The following is a 17,662-nucleotide window of genomic DNA, read 5'->3' as shown; positions in this document are numbered from 1 at the left end:
AAAACGAGCAGGCAAATAACACAACGAAGAAAAAATTATATTAAAACATTATATGAGTGTTTGAATATTTAAAACACCTATGCGCAAAAAACTTCGGCATAGGTGCCGAAGTTTTTTAGTTAATATTTAAAAACTTCAACAGGAGGAGCTGAAGTTTTTCTATTACACTGGGTAAAAAAATAAAACATCAATTAAAATTTCATATTGCACAAAAAACTTCGGCATAGGTGCTGAAGTTTTTTAGTTAATATTTATAAACTTCAGCAGGAGAAGCTGAAGTTTTCCTATTACACTCTGTAAAAAAAATAAAACATCAATTAAAATTTCATATTGCACAAAAAACTTCGGCATAGGTGCTGAAGTTTTTTAGTTAATATTTAGAAACTTCAGTAGGAGGAGCTGAAGTTTTCCTCCTACACTGGGTAAAAAATAAAACATAAATTAAAATTTCATATTGCACAAAAAACTTCAGCACATGTGCTGAAGTTCTTTAGTTAATCTGTAAAAACTTCGGCTGATGGAGCTGAAGTTTTCCTCCCGCACTATGTATTTTATTATCATTTTTTGGAAAAACTTCATACCAAAAAATGCTTATGTCTTCAGGAATATGTAAAACATTTTTCATATAATATTTTGTATGCTGAAGTTTTTTTAGTTCGTCTGCTAAAAATGCTTAATATTTTGTTGTGCAATATGTAATTTTCGGATAAGTTTTTATTAATTGTTTTGTTATTTTCTAAGTTTAAAAAGAATTTTTAGTTCATGCTTGAAGTTTTCATCAAGCACTGTGTATTTTATTATGATTTTTTGAAAAAAACTTCATACCAAAAAATGCTTAATATTCGGATTAGTTTTTGTTAATTCCTGCTGAACTTATATAGTTCATTTTCTCTGCTATTTTTTGACTTTGAATAGAATTAGTATTAAAAAAATGCAGAAAAAACTTAAAACAAAAACTGAATATTTCATTAAACATCAAAAAAATAAATTAAACTACATAAATAACAAAATAAATATAAATAACAAAAAGAAAAACTAATCGTCCATATCATCATCATCATCATCGTCGTCGTCACTACCAGATGGACGAGCATCTTCATCAGCAAGATTATTAAATTGCATACATCACAAGCGTATCAAGCTTGTTGTTAATTTCTTCCAGCTCCCTGTCGTACTTGTGTATGAGCTCATCCAGTTCCAGCTCAAAAGCCTCTATAATGTCTTGCTTGATTTCTTCCACTATTTGCCTGATGACAGCATCCATTTTTTCCTTTTTGTATTTTATTATGTGTGCTAAAATATATGTGTTTGAGTGAATAAACTCACAAGGAATAGCGTGCTTATATAGGGAAAAAAACTTCTGCATGGTATATAAAAAGGCAAAGAAGAATTTAAAACGTTGTCTAATGAAAAGCGTGCATGAATGTATGAATGTAATTATTACACTAACACATACCCCCAACGCAATATAATTATTACTTTAATTGTGTAGGTTACTCTTGTATACTATGCAATTAATGCTGAAACTTGCTCAAGTTTGTTGAATTCATTTGCTAAAACTTCAGCCCAATGTGCTGAAGTTATTTAGTTCATTTCTAAAATCTTCAGCACCTAATGAGCTGAAATTGTTTTCCCTGCATTCATGAATCCCTGTCATACAACTTTTTCAAAAAAACTTCAGCTGATATGCTGAAGTTATTAAGCTTATTTCTAAAAACTTCTACACTTAATAAGCTGAAGTTTTCTGTGCAACATTCATTAATTATGTCATACATCTTTTTTCAGAAAAATTCAGTAGAAGATGCCTAAGTGATTTAGTTCATTTGTAAAAATTTCAGCACAAACAACCTAAAAATTCTTCTATTCACTTTCCTAATACTTGCCACTAACATGAATCTGCAGGATGAGTTTAATTTGCGTTGTTATAACTTTCAATGGGAGTTGGACTCTTGATTTCAAATACTTGGATCATAATACAAAACTTATTCTACTTAATAAGCACATATCATTCAATACTTTTCTAAAGAAAATTAGTGAAGTTGCAAATATTGATTCAACTAGATATGCACTAAAAGTATGGTTTGATATCAAACTAAATACAAGCAAAGGAATGCTTGTAACTTTAGATGAAGAACTCAGTACCTGTATGCATTTGCTTACAACTGATTCACCCTACAAGAATTGCCATTTCATCATCGAAAAAATATATCCTTCAGAATCTGTAGCTTTCAAACAATCGCTTGCATATGCGATAGATTCATAACTTTTTGCTGATTATCAACATGAAGTAGGACAGCCAATAATGGAAGTAGACAACGAGCAACAACCTTCTAACATTACAGCTGCTTCAGAATATATAATGCTGCAACAATTACCCCCTCCTCCAATAAATTCATACCAGTTTATCGATGACCAAGAAGAAAGACAACTAATAATGCAAATTGACAACCAACACACAATCCAACAAAGCTTTTTGTCACCTTCTGCAATGATAAGCAACAACGAAGATGAAGTAAACATGGAGCTTATACCGATAACATCAGATAGAATTGAAGAAATTGCTGAAAGTTCTTGTGCTTCTCAGAAATCAAGAAAAAGAGTGAGGAGAAAGCTGAAAGAATCTCCACCATGTAAAATACTTAGGCACGATGTGTTGCCTGCAGAAGTAAGAGTTGGATCAATTTTTGAGAACAAACAAAACATGACTAAATTTTTTTGCAGCTTGGAGATAAACCAGAAAGTTGAATTCACTGCTGTTAGATCATGTCAAAGAGATATGAGCTGAAATGCATCGTGGACAAATGTGGTTGGAATGTACGTGCTACCAAAATAAAAAATTTCACACTATTCAGGGTGATAAAATATCAATGAATATTGATGCAAGAAAATCAGATCAGAAGCATACTACATCAAATTTTATAAGCGAACAAGTTATAGAACATGTTCGAGACAAAAAGATAGAGGTTACACCAGCCTTTGTAGAAAATGAAATGAAAAAGAAATTTGGAATTGACATTAGTTATCACAAGGCATGGCGTGCTATTCAAAAAGTTGTTGCTTGCATAAGGGGAACACCTGAAGAGAACTACCAGATTCTTCCTTCATACCTACATATAATGGTGCGCAAACCTAGAACGTACACAAGCATAAAAAGAGATGCGCAGAATAGGTAAGCAAAACAATACTAACCATCAACCTGAAGTTTCAAATGTTCCTATTTGAAAAACTTCACATCTTATGATTTGTTTTTTTGTGTTTCACTGTACAGATTTGCTTACATGTTCTTTGCTCCTGTGGCATCAATAGCTGGTTGGTCTTACTGTAGACCCGTTATTGCAGTAGATGCAACGTTTTTGAAGTCAAAATATCGTGGTGTTCTATTTGTTGCTGTATCAAAAGATGCAAACAATCAAATCTTTCCTCTATGTTTTGGTGTAGCAGATTTAGAAAACAATGAGGCATACATTTGGTTCTTCGGGGAAATGAGAAAAGCAATTCAAGTCCGCCGTGAACTGGTTTTCTTGTCAGATAGAGACCAATCGATCGCAAATGGGATTAGAAAAGTTTTTCCTGAAGCTCACCATGGTATCTGCCTCTATCACTTTGAGAAAAATTTAAAGCAAAAATATGCAAAAGCCACGGTAATAAATCTTTTTCAAAGTGCTGCAAGGTCATACAAACGTGAAGATTTTAATCAGTTAATGTCCCAACTCAAAAGTATTGACAAGAAAACATACAATTACATAATAGAAGAGCCTCCCGAGAGATGGGCTCGATCGTGGTTCCCACGACGACGTTATGATATGCTAACAACAAACATGGTAGAATCAATGAATTCTGTTTTACTAAAAGGGTGAGAAATGCCTATTTTAAGAATGTTAGATTTCATCCAAGAAAAGTTGGGAGAGTGGTTTTACGAACGAAGAAAAAAGGCAAATGAAACTTTTCACAGAGTATCAATATGGGCAGAAGAAGAGATGACTAGGAAGATGGACTTGACTTGCAAAATGTTTGTGAGTATATTTATTAACTTCAGCTTTTTATATCTGTTGCAGTGATTTACTGCTTACATTTAAAAAATTTCATACTTTTTCTTTTTGAAGCAAAAATACACTAATATAGTTTGTCTTAATTTTTTATTCCTTGTTAGGTGTTCAACCTTGACTCAATATTTTTTAGAATAAATAGTGAAGGAATCGAATTCATTGTGGACTTAAAGAAGAGAACTTGTGACTGCCTGGAATTCCAGCTTGATGAATTGCCCTGTCCACATGCAATTGCTGCTATAAATAAGAGATATTTGCATAAATCTGATTACTGCTCAAATTGGTATTCAAGGGAAACATGGTTGAAAACATATGAAGGACATGTGAATACCGTGGGAGATCAAAAATCATGGGATATACCACAAAATGTACAATCTGAGATCACAAAACCTCCCGATGTAGAGATTTTACAAGGAAGGAGACAAAAGAAGAGGCATATACTTGCGACTGAATCAGTACCATTCAAGTCTACCAAATGCAGTCGATGTAAACAAGCCGGGCATAACAGAACAACTTGCTTGTCTTCTCAAGCACCTCATCCATATTCCAAGAAACACACTGAAAAATACTCCAACCTTCAATAATCCTTGGTCTGAATTTAGACTTTCTTTATTGTATGACATAATTGAAATGTGATTTTTTTCATAGGAATAAAAAAAGCTCTTGGACTATTTTATATACTGCTAAAGTACAAATCACTCATTTTTGTTGCGCAGGCTTACAGGTTTGGTTGCATTTTTAAAAGTACGCAATGACTTCTGTGACAAAAAAAAATTAGCTTACAATATATGAAATACATATCCTTAAACAAAAACACATATACACACACTCACACACACACACATACGCGTACAACACACAAAAAGAAATGCATGTACAAATAAAAGCAGCAGCATCTCTAAGCTGAAGTTATAGAAAAAGAACTTAATAAAAACTAAGAACCATACTGCAACTAAGAAATATAAAGCGAATACCAACAAATAACAAGGATAATGCAATAGAAAGCTAAGGACAAAGAGGATGACAATTATATTGATATAAAAAGAGATGAGAACAACAAACAAAGTACAAACAAAACTTCATCTCTCTGGGCTGAAGTTATACAAAATGAACCTAAAAACTTCAGCTTTATGGGCTGAAGTAAACAAAAAAGCATAGCATTAAAACATAAAAAAAGGATTACAAACACTAACAATCATCACCATCATCATCATCATCACAGTACTCCTTAATTTCTCTATATATATCATCATCATCAGTATCGGAGATAGCTATAGGGTAGTCAGGCAAAAGACCACTGAATCCAAGAAGATCAATCTTCAATTTGTTGAATTCATCATGCAACTGACTTTGTTCGCCGATTACTCTGTCCATAAGAGTAAGAAGTGTCTTCAAGTTGTTTTGCATCTTGGAATAGTCGTTCCAGCTGGGAAATTGAAAACTATCAAACTGCTGCACAACCTTGTCGAACGAGGTTGAATAACCTCCACAACTACGTTCCAGGTTAAGCCTGTTCTGGAATGATTCATTCGCAAAGATCTTTGGTCTGATTCTCTCCCAATCAGCCTTTATTTGATCCCACAAAAGCATAAGATTAGCCATCGCTTTGTTATTGTACCACTCACACTTCAAACTCTCCCACTTCTGCATAATTTCATCCATATTAGGCTTCATACTTTCGCTTGCACCAGACATTTTTTCTTTTACAAAAGCTGAAAGACTAAGGATGAATATAAATTTAAAGAAATATGATGGAAGTCTATGAATGACTATTAAATTTTCAAGTGAAGAGATTGTTAATATAGACAAAGAGTTCACCTAATCAATTTAATATCTATAAATGTAAAAGTAACTTTTCAGCTGTTTTTACTGCTTTACGTTCAGAGAAATTGAATGAAACAAGATAAGTAGGTGGTAAAAATAAGTATGTGGTAAATGCAAAAAAAAATGTAACTTCAGCCGTAATAAAGCCCACAGTTTTTCTATAGTAAAAAAATAACTTCAGCCTGAAAAATATCTTTTCGGATCATTTACTATATAGTCAAACGAATGTAAATGAAAGATGAAATAGGTGACAAAAGACAAAAAATAGATAGTAAATGCAAAAAAAGATAAGTATCAACTTTAAAAAATCCCAAAACATGTCGAAGTTTTTGTCATAAGCTTTTCCAAAATCTTCAGCCCAATGTGCTGAAGTTATTTAGTTCATTTCTAAAAACTTCAGCACATCATAAGCTGAAGCTTTTCATCGTGGATTCAATAGTTTTGTCGTAAAGCTTTTTCAATAACTTCAGCCCAATATGCTGAAAGTATTTAGTGCATTTATAAAAACTTCAGCACCTGGTAAGCTGAAGTTATTGTCCTGGACTCGATAATTTTTGTCGTAAAGCTTTTTCAAATAACTTACGCAGAAACTGCTTTAGTGTATTTAGTGATGAGCTCAAGTTTTTGTCGTACATTTGACACTTTTGTTATGACTTTTAACCAAAACTTCAACTTAAAAAGCAAAAGTTATTTACTTCATGCTAAAGTTTAGCATGCTGAATTTCAACAAAAATATACTTGAAATTCATGGAAAAACACACAAACATATTTGAATCAATCCAAGTCACATAATTTACACAAAATAATGTATATTCACAAAATCCAATTTTGTTTTCACTTACATCCTTGAAAAAAAGAAAAAATTAGTTTTTTGTTTACAAGTTATTTTCTATTCAAAAAATTCACAGAGTGTCTTCATATTCTCCATAGTCATGTCCTAGTTGCTCTTCTTGGTTTTGTTAACCACATTCCATGAACCTTCACTATGTCTTCAACTGATTCACAGAAGTGGCAATACGAGCACCTAACATAGGCTGACGAAGTTTAGTACTATGATTTTTTTTGCAACTACCGTCTTCTTTCATAAGAAAAAAACAAGAAAATATTGGCCAAAGACATGCTTACTGGTGTGCATCTGGGAATTCGTGGGAAGCAAAGATAGTGAAAGAGAAGTCCAAAATACTTCATATGTGACGGAGAGTAGCCACATCAAAAACTCAAGCCCCAGGAAATTTACTCTTTTTCCTAAAAGTTAAATTTATCAACTAGTAAAAAGAGCAAATTGTCCTGGAGCTCGAGTTTTTGATCTGGCCACTGTCCTTCACATATAAAGTATTTCGACTTCTCCTTCACTATCTTTGCTCCCCACGAACTCCCTGCTACACCCAATAAGCATGTCTTAGCCAACATTTTCTTGTTTTTCTTTGAATACAAATTTAAAGAAATATGATGGAAGTCTATGGATGACTATGAAATTTTCAAGTGAAGAGATTGTTAATATAGCCAAAGAGTGCACCTAATCAATTTAATATCTATAAATGCTGAAGAGATTGTTAACTGTTTTTTGTTCACAGAAATTGAATGTAACAAGATAAGTAGTTGGCAAAACAAATAAGTGCTAAATTCTAGTAGTTGGTAAGTGCAATAAAAAAAATAGTAAAAAATAAGGCCACAAAAAATAGTAAAACTTCGGCCCAATGTCCTGAAGTTTTTTAGTATATTTCTAAAGACTTCAGCACCTGATAAGCTGAAGTTTTTGTGTTGGATTCAATAGTTTTTGTCGTAAAGCTTTTTCAAAAAACTTCGGCCCAATGTGCTGGTGTTTTTTAGTATATTTCTAAAGACTTCAGCACCCGATAAGCTGAAGCTTTTGTGTTGGATTCAATAGTTTTTGTCGTAAAGCTTTTTCAAAAAACTTCGGCCCAATGTGCTGAAGTTTTTTAGTATATTTCTAAAGACTTCAGCACCCGATAAACTGAAGTTTTTGTATTGGATTCAATAGTTTTTGTCGTAAAGATTTTTCAAAAAACTTCGGCCCTATGTCCTGAAGTTTTTTAGTATATTTCTAAAGACTTCAGCAGCTGATAAGCTGAAGTTTTTGTGTTGGATTCAATAGTTTTGTTATGACTTTTAACCAAAACTTCAGCTTAAAAAGCAGAAGTCATTTACTTCATGCTTAAGTTTTTTGAAACAAAAATGTACTTAAAAATTCATGATAAAAGACACAAACATATTTGTATGACACAAAAGTGAACTAAAAAAATAATTAATGTATATTCACAAAATCCAAATTATGTTCAACCAATCCTCTAATCAAAAAATTCACATAGAGTCTCTTCAAAATCTCCATAATCATGTCTTTCTTATTCTTCTGGAATTTCATAGCCGCTATCTTTTTTCCACTTTCCATGAGCCCAAAGATTGGCAGCCAATTCTCTCCTAAATGTCAATGACTAACTTTGATCGAAATTGAAGACATCTTCTTTCTTCAACTGCATCAATAAACTTAAGAGCAAATATACCACAATCAACACTACAAAAAACACATGAAAAAGAAATTGAAGAATCGTTAACACAAGGGTAAAAAATAATAAACATAAGATGCATGGTAAAACATATGCGAAACACGTACTTGTTAGTATGTTGTGGTATCTTCATCTACGTAATTTGAAAATTTTCCACAGGACTTTCCCTATAAAATTTATTGTGTGCCCCAAAATCCAAGCATTTGAGATAGTGTGGGATCAATCGGGCATAAATTTTGACATGTTCAAGCGCACGATCGTATGTTACACTGCCCATGAAATCATACACATATATAATTTTATCTTTAAAGTCCAAAATTCCAAAAAAGTAATGCGTAGATGTCTGGCCCGTCCTTGGCTTAAGTCGAAATGGAAAGAATACTTTTCTAGCAGATGCCCATGAGATACCACAGGAAAGGTCGAGGCCTTTTACGTAGTTGGCCACCTTTTCATTCGTTGATTCTTCCTCAAACCAACTAAAATTCGTAAGTGGCTGAATAACCGCTTCTTCTTCTTCAGCCTGTTGTTTGGATATCCTCTTTCTCTTTGATTTGCTCTTTTTTGATCCTGCATTCTCTTTTGCTTCCTTTTGTTAATTATCTTCATCTTTTCTTCTAAAGGATGAATACCATCCAGCCTTAGTCATATACTGATCGAAAAGTAAATCTGTTACTGCACATCTTGATTTTGGATAACGTGGAAGGTGATAGCAATATTTTTTGCGCAAGTAATATATGCCCACATCAATATGCTGCAAATGAACAACAACAAATGATAACATGTGAAAATACCACTATGAAGTTTAGAAAAAATGCATTACAAAACTACAAACAGCATGACAAAAACTTAAGCATATTCAGTTTGAAGTGTTAGGCTGAAGTTTTAGCAAATAAGCTAAAAAACTTCAGCACTTTACTATGAATAAAGCTGAAGTTTTCCAAACTACAGTGTAAAAACTTTACTATAAAAAATAAGCTGAAGTTTTGGAAAATACAGTTGAAAACCAATTCAAAAAACAAACTTAATAACTTACTTCATCCGCAAGATTAGAGTCAGGATCCATAGGCTCAGTAAAGAATAATTTTGCAATATCAAATCCAGCTAATCTGAATCGATTCGAATCATATTCACTGGCATCCATCTCCAACCACTCTGTAAATCTTTCGATCAATCCACTATCTTGATTAACATAATGGAAGGGACATCTTCTTGTATTCTTTCCTACTTTTCAATCTTGCCCCCTTTGCTTTTTTTTTTTATAAACTACATAAGGAGATCTCAACCAAATACTCTCCATACGAATCTTTTTCCCTTTTTTATCTAGTTTTCCTTTTGCTTGCTCTTCCTGCTGTTCCATCATAACTTACTGTTGTTGTTCAGCAGCAGGGGGAAAAACTACAGCCATCATGGCAGATGCTTGACCAACTCCCTGTTGTTCACGACGTTCTTGTGTCTCTTCACGAACAACAACAATAGCAGAATTACCTTCTAAATCAGCCCCTTGTGTACTACCAAGTGAAAATGAACATAAATTGAAGTTGGGGATATCATTGGTGTCACACATAGGAGAACTGGAAATCTTCCTTCTCTTAGGTTTTGGAAGAAGTTCCGATGCATCAGATGAGATCTGCAAAAGCAAGGAAAATATAAACATAAATAAAACTGATAGAAAACACACATCAGGCAAAAAAAAACTTGTAATTGAATTGCAGAAAATAACTACCTGGTCTAAGTGTTGCGACACAGATGGTGTTTGCATTCCAACAGATCCTGTATCTTCATGCAAAAAAAAAAAACTAAATAATACTAACTAAATTTTATAAAATAATACCAACACACTTCACACCTGTATGTGAGGCAACATGTGTGAATATATGTATTTCTCCTTTTTCATATAGCTGCATAAGCTCACCAAATTCTTTTTGAGCTGCCTCGAGTCTTTCTGAAAAATTATTCAAAAACATAAAAAAGAAAATAAAGTATGTAAAATTTCAAACTATAAAAAATATACTTCAATCAAATATTATAAATTCATGATCTATAGAATACCTTGACGTTTGTCTTCCGCTGTGGTTTCCCTAGGCTGCATGCCTTTGTCAATATCAACATTTACAGCTTCATTCATTTGTGAACCAACGTCTAGGAGCATTGGAGTATTCTCTAGAAGGTTTTTCTCAACTCTACCTTCATTCAATTCAGCATCATCAGAGAGTTTTTGAGTTGTGTCAATTGAAGCACAACTAGTTTCAACTTCCACTGCATATTCATAAAGAGGGTGAATAGATCAACTAGTTTTTCTATATATATAACATAGAAAAAATTTATACCTGTAGTGAAAATTTCACTACAGGATATTATAAAAAAACAGTTAAACTTCAACTCTAAGAAGGCTGAAGTTAGACAGTCACAAACAAAAACTTCGACAGTTACAAAAAAAAATTCGACAATTACAAAAATAAAAACTTCAGCTCTAGAGCTGAAGTTCACCAGTTACAAAACAAAACATTCAGCAAAAAAACATGCTGTAGTTTTTACAAAAAACACAAACACATGAAACAAAACTTCAGCTCTAATCTAAGGTATCATTGAAATATTATAAACTTCACACTTTATACCTATAGTAATAATTTCCTGTGTATCACCACCTAGAAGTTCTTTGCAAATAACTAGTAATCCTGCATACCGATCGTCTTTCCTAATAGTGCTAGACACATCACTCGCTTTCAGTTCTAAAGTACAAACAAGTGCTTGATCTCCATCACCAAACAAATTGCCTTTTCCAATATCACTTTCCAAAGGACAACTCGGTGCATATTTTTCAGTGCCAACAACTAGATCATCTGAACCTTTCTCAGTGAATACTCAATGAATCACTAGGCATGACCAGGTACGGTGCAAAGTAAGATAACACATATGAATACGTAGACCCTAGATCAAATAGCACTGAAACATCTCTATCACAAACCAGAACAGTACATGTAATAACTGCATCTGAAGCCTTAGCCTCGGGCCTGGCTGGAAGTGCATAACATCGGGGCTGGGCCCCACCACCTTGAACTGCCTCTCCAGGACGGCCTGCTGCTGGTTGGCCTCCACCTCTGGCTAGGGCTATGTATTTGGATCGGATATCCAAAATCCAAACCAATCTGCTTAATTTCGGATTTTGGATTTCGGATATTTGGATCGGATTCAGATTTGCTTTATTAAAATTTCGGATTTTCGGATTTGATTCGGATTTGTATTGTTTGAACCCGATCCGATCTGAAATCCGAATTTATTAGGGGAAGTATAAATACTAATTTTATTTTAGGGTTAGGTCTTATTTCATTCTCATTCTTTTCTCACAGCCATATCTCAGAGACTCAGACTTTTACTCTCATAGAGACAGAGTCACGCCACAAGTTGCTCCTGCTCGTCGCTTCCTCTGTCTCTTCTCTGTGTTCCGGCGACCGGCGACCGCATTGGTAAGACACTACGACTCACTCCTTCTCTCTCGTTCTCTCTCTGTCTCTCTTTCTCCCCCTTTCTTAGAGCTTAAATGAAGTGTTTGTTCTCTTTTATTTCTTGGATAAAATTGATGAAATAAATTGGGGGTTTCACTCTTGACTTTCTTAAACAGAAATATACCATACTATAATGGGGCACACATCATTTCCTTCGTGATGTACCCAGGCCAAGGCTAGTTGACATGACGTCTTGTTATGCTCAAGATTCTCAGCTTGAAGTCTTGGTATATGCTACAAAATCAATATATATATATATATATATATATATATATATATATATATATATATATATATATCAAATTCAATATGTAGTTAGTTTTTTTTGAAATATAAACTAACTAGAAAGATAGAATTGGCTTTGATTGGTCAAGCAGAACTTAGCGATTCTAGCTAACGCCAGATTTAAAGCTCAAATTTCTGCGTTCTTAATATATAAATCTTCTGCAGAAGTTTAAAAAAAGACATCTCGGTATGCTCCTGTAGCTATACTACTATTTTGAATCTGATTTTACTTTTAATTTTTTGTTTTGTTTCGTAGATGGAAGATGAGGTAGAGATGGTGAATAAAGTTCAAGCTCTTGTAAAATGTGGTGAAAGTGGTGCTTCAAATGATTCCACAACCAACATTGAATCTAAATCTGGGTCGAAGAAAAGAAAAACCATGAAAGAAAGATCAGTGGCTTGGCGACACTTCAGTAAGTTCACTGATGAAGAGGGTGTTAAAAAGGCAAAATGCAAGTACTGTCCAGAAGAATATGTAGCTAACACCAAAAATAGTGGTACAAGCAATTTGCTATCACATCTTCTCAAGTGTCCGAACAATCCCCACAAGCCGGAGACAAGCTAGACAAAATTATCTTTTCAACCGAAAGGTCAAACAGGTGATGTCTCACTTATCCCTTGGAAATTTGATCAAGAGGCATGTAGGAGGGCTTTAGCTCATATGATAATTATAGATGAACAACCATTCATTTCTGTTGAAAAGGATGGATTTAGAGACTTTGTGAGCACTCTTCAACCTTTATTTCATATTCCATCTTGTACTACGATGACTAGGGATTGTCTTGAGATTTACCATGATGAGAGACTTGCTTTGAAGTTAATTTTTAAAGAATCAAAACAGAGAATTTGTATTACGACTGATACATGGACATCAATTCAAAGAATTAACTATATGTGTGTTACAACACATTACATTGATAAGAATTGGAATTTGCATAAAAAGATATTGAAATTTTTTGTCCAATTACTAGTCACAAAGGTCAAGATTTAGCTAGTGGTGTTGCTAAATATTTACTTGAATGGGGAGTGGATAAAGTATTTACTGTGACAATTGATAATGCAAGTTCTAACGATGTCATGGTTAAAGAATTATCCAAACAATTAACTAGATGGAACACTAACTTGATGGAAGGTAAGCATGTTCATGTTAGATGTATGGCTCACATCATCAATCTAGTTGTTCAAGATGGGTTGAGAGAAGGGAGTGTATCTGTGGAACGAATAAGACAAGCTGTTAGGTACATTAGACAATCTCCAGCAAGATGGAAGAAGTTTAAAGAATGTTGTGATCTAGATAGGATAACTTCTAAAAAATCATTGTGCTTGGATGTTCCTACTAGGTGGAACTCCACATATTTGATGTTGAAGGTTGCTACAGTTTATGAGGAAGCCTTTACAAAATATTGTGATATTGATTATGGTTTGATGTCATGTATTTCTAACTGTATTTGTGAGGATGGACAACCTGCAGGTCCACTTTTAAGTACTGATTGGGATAGTGTAAGATGTATTGTGAAGTTTCTTGAAATATTTTATGAACTCACCTTGAATCTATCAGGTACACTTTATATTACGTCTAATGTGCACTTTCTTGAGATATGTGATGTTGGTTCTTCTTTGAAAGAGTTGATGCAAAGTGAAGATGCTACCTTGAGAGAAATTGCAATGAATATGAAAGAGATGTTTGATAAGTATTGGGGGGATCCACAAAACATGAACAAAATGATTTTTATTTCATGTGTGTTCGATCCACACCACAAGTTTCAATCTCTTTTGTTTGCTCTTGCTGCTATGTTTGGAGAAACAATAGGTGTGAAAATACAAATTGAGGTGAAGACATACATGGAATCTTTGTTCAATGTGTATGCAAAGAAGAATGATTCATCTCCATCTTCTCCATATTCCGGTTCTTCTCCATTTTCCCCTAGTTCATGTCCAGTTTCTCCAACTTCATCTACTTCTTCATCATCGCTTTCAAAATTCATGTTAGATTTAAAGAAGCACAAGAAGGGTGAAGGAATTGATTCTAAAACAGAGTTAGATAAATATTTGGGTGAAGATGTTGAGGAAGACTTTGAAATTTTTAACATTCTAGGGTGGTGGAAGTTGAATTCACCCAGATTTCCCACTCTTGTTGAGATGACACGTGATGTGCTAGCTATTCCTATTTCTAGTGTTGCCTCAGAATCAGCCTTTAGTACAGGTGGACGCATACTTGATCCATTTAGGAGTTCATTGACTCCTAGATTGGTTCAAGCTCTTGTGTGTGTCCAAGATTGGCTTGGAATGGATCAACAACTCCGGTTAAAATTGAAGAAGATTTAGATAATCTTGAACAACTTGAAGCGGGTAAGACTATCTTATTTCTTCTATTACTTTACTTGTGTTTAATGTATACTTATGTTATGTTTATTTAGATTATTTTTAAACTAATTTATTCTATTACTATCTTATTCTACAGACTTGATTAATACCGGAAGAGAGCCTTGCATCGTCGACATATAAAAGGTATGAGTTCGTGGCATGTTAAAAAATTTTTTTGGGGATTATTGGGGTTGGTTGGTTTGTTATGGAAAGCATAGACTTGCTATTAAATCTATTCCATGTAATCTCCTTAAGATGTTTGATTAGTAACAATTCCTACTGTTAAATCTTCACCGTGACTTTTAAATGTTTTAATGAGTATGATACAATTGTGGACTTCAGTTCCTACTTTTATTATAGGCTTAAGCCTTCTAATAAATTGAACCAAGCTGCTGCATTAAGCCTTCTCTATTGTATTGTTTTGTTCTGCCACCAAGCAGTCAAGCAGCTGCATTAGGCTATGTTCTGATGAACATTGAAAACAACTTGTATAGGCTGCATATAGGCTGCTGCATATAGGCTGCTGCATATAGGCTGCCCAGCTTAACATGATACACATTTACTGATTCTCTCATTTTTGACAAGTGCAGTGTTGCAGAACTTGAAAGCGTGCCAGGAATCAGGACTAAGTGTGATGGCCATAGAAGTTGGAACTTGGAACTCTTTTGTGTAATCTATTAAGGAATTCTGGTTGAGGATTTCAGTTCATTAGTGATTAGACATCTATTTGGGATTTTAGTTAATTTTGTTTTGTTATGAAGAACGAAGATTGTGTTTTGTTTATGGACGCCTGTGAATTTCTTTGAAATTCACCTATGATGAACTGGTGCTTACCACATGCAACTGAATTTTCTCAAAAATTACATGCTTTGTTTGTCTTTCTCACTATAGTCTTTGGATTTGCATTTTATAAGTTAATCTAATCTTATAATCCAGTCATGTACATGCCATTTCTTTCTTTTTCTTGTTGGAGAATTTTTGTTATCACCCCGAATGATCTGGCAGTGATTGGATTCTCAGATTGCTTTCGCGACAATGTTATACTATTAGTAACATATTTATTAACTGGAATGAAGTCAAAAGTAAAATCTTGAGGTACTGTAATTTATAGTCATTTTCTTACCTCATCCGATATAAATGAACTGGAATGTGTATATGGATGCAAAAAAGAATAAAAGAAAAGGTACTTAATAATACGTACAATTCGATCCGAAAATCCGATCACCAAACTAATCCAAACTTTAAAAATTCGATCCAATCCGATATAATTCAGATCGGATTCAGATTGCAATTTGTGGAATCCGAAATCCGAAATTTCAATCCGAAATATGCTAAATTCGATCTGATCCGATCCGTGCACAGCCCTACCTCTGGTGGCTTGAGCTCCGCCTCTAGGACCTCTACCTCCACCTCTACCACCTCTACCCCCGCCTCTAGCTGGCTAGGCAGGTTGTGGGACATCTGGTGCCTGTACCATAGCACGAGAACCCTGATGCGGAGAACTGCTCAAAGCTCGAGGGCAATACCTAGCAATGGCCTCGTGTCGCCACAAGTAAAACAAGCTCTTGGCTGCTGGGGATGACGACCATGGAAACTCTAAAGTGACAGTGCACTGATAGGTGCCGATGGTGCACTGTAAGGCTGCTGATCAGAATAGTGCATCTGAGAACCACGACTACCTGAAGTACCATGGGAGACCTGAAGAGCTGACTGAAAGGGCCTAGGAGGATGGCCTCTACCATATGAATCTCTACCTCCAGACGAGGTACCACTGAATCTGCCCGAATGATGGGGCCTCTTATCCGACCCATGACCACCTCCTTGCGACAGAACCATCTCAACTCGGAAGAACACATTGGCCGCCTCCTGAAATGTGATCTCACTCCTGGCCTCCTTGGCCATCTGAAGACGAATCGGCTGAATAAGACCATCAATAAACCTCCTCACCCTCTCTCTCGGTGGGAAGTATGACAAGAGCATGGCGAGCTAGATCAATGAACCTGGTCTCATACTGGGTGACCGTCATGGAACTCTGCTGGAGGCGCTCAAACTGCCTCCAGAAGGCCTCTCTCTGAGTCACGAGGAGAAACTTCTCCAGAAACTACACTGTGAACTGATCCCAAGTCAAAGATGGCGAACCGGCTGGTCTAGCTAAGCAATAATCCCTCCACCAAGTCTTGGCGGATTCAGACAGTCGAAAGGTAGCAAAATCAACTCCATTGGTCTCAACGATCTCCATGTTCCGAAGAACCTCGTGACAACTATCCAGATAATCCTGGGGAGCCTCAGTAGATGCACCGCTGAATGTAGAACTGAAGAGCTTGGTGAACCTATCCAGCCTCCACAAAGCATCGGCGGACATGGCCACTCCATCGACGGTCTGAGCCACTACACCTGGATGAACTGCCACAGCTGGTTGAACCACTGGAACCTGAACCTGGGGAGCTACCTGCTCTGGAGTGCGCTTAGCGGGAGTCTGAGCCCCTCCTCCAGCCTGAGAAGTGGCTGGTGCTACTGAAGCAAACCCGCTCGGGTGACACTCTCCATGAGGCCCACCAATCGGACTAGAGCGTCCTGAAGAACTGGGGTGGCAATGAACCCCTATGGGACCTGAGCTGGGCCCACTGGAACTGCTGGGGCCGGAACCTCCTCCTCGAAATTAACCTGAGGCTCCGCCACTGGTGCTGCTGCTCGGGGCTAAGCTCTGCCCCTACCTCGGCCTTTAGCACGGCCTCGGCCTCGCCTTCTGCCCCTAGTGGGAGTTGCTGCAGGGGGCTCGGGCTGTTGAGCGGTAGATAAGGAAGCGCATGTTCTCGGCCTCTGCGAGGAACATAGTAGAAGTTCAATTAGCATTTGAGGAACAAATCCGCACGACAAGAAAGAACAAATATGAGATTTTCCTATCTCTGTAGCCTTTGGGGGATAAATACAGACGTCTCCGTACCGATCCCTCAGACTCTACTGAGCTTGTCCGTGAGTTGTGAGACCTATGTAACCTAGATCTCTGATACCAACTTGTCACGACCCGGATTTCCCGTCCTCGGGAGTCGTGATGGCGCCTACTAATGTGAGCTAGGCAAGCTAATCCTTAACTGCTTACTTCATTAACAATTAC

At 35.7% G+C, this 17,662-nt stretch overlaps 2 protein-coding genes across 2 annotated transcripts; both read left to right on the top strand.

Moving 5' to 3' along the window:
- The first annotated feature begins 2,867 nt into the window (after nucleotides 1-2,867).
- Nucleotides 2,868-3,857, top strand: LOC138883645 (protein FAR1-RELATED SEQUENCE 5-like). Its single transcript, XM_070164341.1, has 2 exons — nucleotides 2,868-3,169; nucleotides 3,269-3,857. The coding sequence occupies exons 1-2, from the start codon at nucleotides 2,868-2,870 to the stop codon at nucleotides 3,855-3,857; spliced, it is 891 nt and encodes a 296-aa protein (XP_070020442.1).
- An 18-nt stretch (nucleotides 3,858-3,875) lies between these two features.
- LOC138883644 (uncharacterized) lies at nucleotides 3,876-4,630 on the top strand. Its single transcript, XM_070164340.1, has 2 exons — nucleotides 3,876-4,013; nucleotides 4,151-4,630. The coding sequence occupies exons 1-2, from the start codon at nucleotides 3,876-3,878 to the stop codon at nucleotides 4,628-4,630; spliced, it is 618 nt and encodes a 205-aa protein (XP_070020441.1).
- Nucleotides 4,631-17,662: the final 13,032 nt, after the last annotated feature.

This window comes from Nicotiana sylvestris, chromosome 12 (genome assembly GCF_000393655.2).
Source record: "Nicotiana sylvestris chromosome 12, ASM39365v2, whole genome shotgun sequence".
In the NCBI taxonomy this organism is placed as follows: domain Eukaryota; kingdom Viridiplantae; phylum Streptophyta; class Magnoliopsida; order Solanales; family Solanaceae; genus Nicotiana; species Nicotiana sylvestris.
The sequence above is the reverse complement of the archived record's forward strand: the minus strand, read 5'-3'. Positions and strand labels throughout refer to the sequence as shown.

Bases quoted from the DNA above. Each gene is read 5' to 3' on its own strand.
- LOC138883645 (XM_070164341.1), top strand. From the start codon at position 2,868: ATGAATATTGATGCAAGAAAATCAGATCAGAAGCATACTACATCAAAT. The intron at 3,170-3,268 runs GTAAGCAAAACA...TTCACTGTACAG, and splicing joins AAAAGAGATGCGCAGAATAG to ATTTGCTTACATGTTCTTTG.
- LOC138883644 (XM_070164340.1), top strand. From the start codon at position 3,876: ATGTTAGATTTCATCCAAGAAAAGTTGGGAGAGTGGTTTTACGAACGA. The intron at 4,014-4,150 runs GTGAGTATATTT...ATTCCTTGTTAG, and splicing joins ACTTGACTTGCAAAATGTTT to GTGTTCAACCTTGACTCAAT.